The sequence below is a fragment of the Bison bison genome, unplaced genomic scaffold, assembly GCF_000754665.1.
Source record: "Bison bison bison isolate TAMUID 2011002044 unplaced genomic scaffold, Bison_UMD1.0 scf7180017858686, whole genome shotgun sequence".
Classification (NCBI taxonomy): Eukaryota; Metazoa; Chordata; class Mammalia; order Artiodactyla; family Bovidae; genus Bison; species Bison bison.
The window spans coordinates 3719-6944 of NW_011489258.1; the positions used below are offsets into that span (position 1 = coordinate 3719).

General features: G+C 40.4%; 1 protein-coding gene across 1 annotated transcript in view; it reads left to right on the top strand.

Annotated features, from left to right (window-relative positions):
- Positions 1 to 242: 242 nt before the first annotated feature.
- The window catches only part of LOC104980104 (fatty acid desaturase 2-like protein FADS2P1), a gene marked incomplete at its 5' end in the record, with an annotated part of 17308 nt that continues 14324 nt past the window's right edge, over positions 243 to 3226 (top strand). Inside the window, 2 exons of the mRNA XM_010828706.1 lie at positions 243 to 440; positions 2171 to 2272. Coding sequence (XP_010827008.1) covers positions 243 to 440; positions 2171 to 2272 — 300 coding nt within the window. The remainder of the gene's footprint in view (positions 441 to 2170; positions 2273 to 3226) is intronic.

Below are 3226 nucleotides of genomic sequence, written 5' to 3' on the forward strand. Positions count from 1 at the left end.
CTTCTCCAGAAAAGAAAAAAATTTTCATAACTTGTTTTAAGCATTTTGCTTTTATGTTAGTTTTTTAAGGTTTGGGTTTTTTGTTTAAATTATGCCTAATTATACTTATTAAATAAATAAATATCTATTCATAAAATTAAGGTATCATAGATTAAATTATTAAAATAGATTAATAATTATGTTGATCTGTACTCCCTCTCCACTGAAGGAACTAATTCTTTTCTTGCATATTTATCTCACAGTCCCAGTTGGTAGAAGATTTCCAAGAACTGCGGAGGACATTAGAGACCATGAATATGTTCAATGCCAACCTGGGGTTCTTCTTCCTTCACCTCGCCCAGGTCTTGATTTTGGAGGCCCTGGCTTGGGTAATAGTGTGGCATTTTGGCAGTGGCTGGCTTATCACAATATTCATTTATTTTCTTCTCACAGTTGCTCAGGTGAGTAGGTATCCCAAGCCCAGGCAGGCTCTATGGGAAGCCTCAGAATTTTTTATTCTCTCTTTACACTGGTGCCAGTGGCTGCCTGGCACTTCCTGGCAAGCTAGTCATCAGTGTCTGACACCAATAAGTTTTCAAAACCTACAGGGCCCCAGTTCTCTTATCTGTAACATGGGGTAACAATTTTTTATGGAAATATTCTGAGGAGAACTAAAGAAGTTACTCTGTAGAGTACCTAGCACAGAAACTGGCACGTGGTAAATATCCTTGAGAGTTGCTGCTCTTTGCCCGACATTATCCACACAATGTCAGTAACTGAAGTTCCATTCTAGGCCATGTAACCTTCACCTTTGTCTTTCATTCATTAACCAACCAACATTTTTCATGGTTGTTCAGTGATTTTATTAAGACTATAGGCACATACATGAACTTATTTTGTTTTCTTTTTAATCGCTCAGTTGTTTCCAACCTTTTTTGACCCCATGGACTGTAACTGGCTCCCCTGTCCATGGATTTCCTCAGGCAAGAATACTGGAGTATGTTGCCATTCCCTTTACCAGGGAATCTTCCTGACCCAGAGATCAAATCCAAGTCTCCCATATTGCAGGCAGATTCTTTACCATCTTAGCCACCATGAAGAAAGGAAGCTCCACATTAATTTATACCTATATGTGTGTGTGTGTGTATATATATGTGTATATATATATATATCACTATTTATACATGATGTTTCATAATAAGAGATTCTACTAAAGATGTTATCTATCTGTATTTTTTTTTAATTCCCTGAGACCCTAGCCAAAAGCCTCATTTCACCAATACTTATCAATACATCAGTCTATGAAGAGAGTCTATTTATTATTACATGATAATAGGATCATGTATTCTGCCAGAAATGGCAATCAGCAACTGGCGTGTAGCAGGGCAATTGATAAATCCTTTGAATGAAGCACAGATCTCTGAAGATGGCCTTCTATGACCACAGCACTGTATTGTGGACACAAAGGGAAACGCACCTGACCCTGCCCTTGGGAAACAGTCATCCAGGGGAGGAGCTGGTCATTGAAATATCTAGACAGGATACAAGGCAGAAGGAAAAGAAACAAGCATGTGCTCTGGGAGCAGAAAGAGGCATCTAATTCTAATTGAGGCAATTGGGGATGATTTCATGGAGAATTAACATCAGTGTTAATTACAAAATTTTATATGCTAATTTTTTTCTCGAAAAGTCAACTTGCTTTATTCTTTGAAAAGCAACTTTTAGAATCAAGAAAGGAAACAAATATTTGTTTGACTGCTTAGCATTATCAGGAATTTTACATGTATTTTGGCTGCACGACAGCTGAATGAGCAAGGTTGATTATAATCTCTGCTTCTCAGACAAAGAACTGAGTTCAGAGCTACCAACTACCTTGCCAAGAGTTGTATAACTTGTAAAGTGGTGAAGGACAGTTTAGAGCCCAAGTTAGCCTGACTTGAAAGGCATCCTCTTTCCATTCCACACTGGAAGATTCTGACAGTGGAGAGAAGAGCATTCTAGGCTGAGAGAACCACCTGTGCAAAGGCACAGAGATGGGAAAGAACTCAGCAAGTGTGACAGATACACACTTGGCTTGAGGTCAGACAAGATCTCCCACTGTTCTCATGGGTTCCCAAACCTACCAGTGGCCTCACTTACTACTTTCTTCTTACCTTGTCAACTTCTCTGACAGTAACCCTGTCTCTTCTAGGCTCAGGATTCATTTCTGCAACATGACATGGGACACCTTTCCGTATTTAAGAAGTCCAAGTGGAACCACCTGATGCAAAATTTTGTGACTGGTCATCTCAAGGTACAGAATGTTCCAGGAGTATGATGGGATTCTGAAAGTCATTTCACTAAGCAGTGGTTTCTACATACTTATCAGCAAAAAATATTACTACACACCCCACAAGTAGATGTAAATATACTAACAATGTACTGACTATACATATTATATATATATATATATATATAATTCAGTTCAGTTTAGTTCAGTCACTCAGTCGTATCTGACTCTTTGTGACCCCATGAATCGTAGCACGCCAAGCCTCCTTGTCCATCACAAACTCCCGGAGTTCACTCAAACCCATGTCCATCGAGTCGGTGATGCCATCCAGCCATCTCATCCTCTGTCGTCCCCTTCTCCTCCTGCCCCCAATCCCTCCCAGCATCAGAGTCTTTGCCAATGAGTCAGCTCTTCACATGAGGTGGCCAAAGTACTGGAGTTTCAGCTTTAGCATCATTCCTTCCAAAGAAATCCCAGGGCTGATCTCCTTCAGAGTGGACTGGTTGGATCTCCTTGCAGTCCAAGGGAATTTCAAGAGTCTTCTCCAACACCACAGTTCAAAAGCATCAATTCTTCAGCGCTCAGCCTTCTTCACAGTCCAACTCTCACATCCATACATGACCACAGGAAAAACCATAGCCTTGACTAGACGAACCTTTGTTGGCAAAGTAATGTCTCTGCTTTTGAACATGCTATCTAGGTTGGTCATAACTTTCCTTCCAAGGAGTGAGCGTCTTTTAATTTCATGGCTGCACTCACCATCTGCAGTGATTTTGCAGCCAAGAAAAATAAAGTCTGACACTGTTTCCACTGTTTCCCCATCTATTTCCCATGAAGTGATGGGACCGGATGCCATGATCTTCGTTTTCTGAATGTTGAGCTTTAAGCCAACTTTTTCACTCTCCACTTTCACTTTCATCAAGAGGCTTTTGAGTTCCTCTTCACTTTCTGCCATAAGGGTGGTGTCATCTGCATATC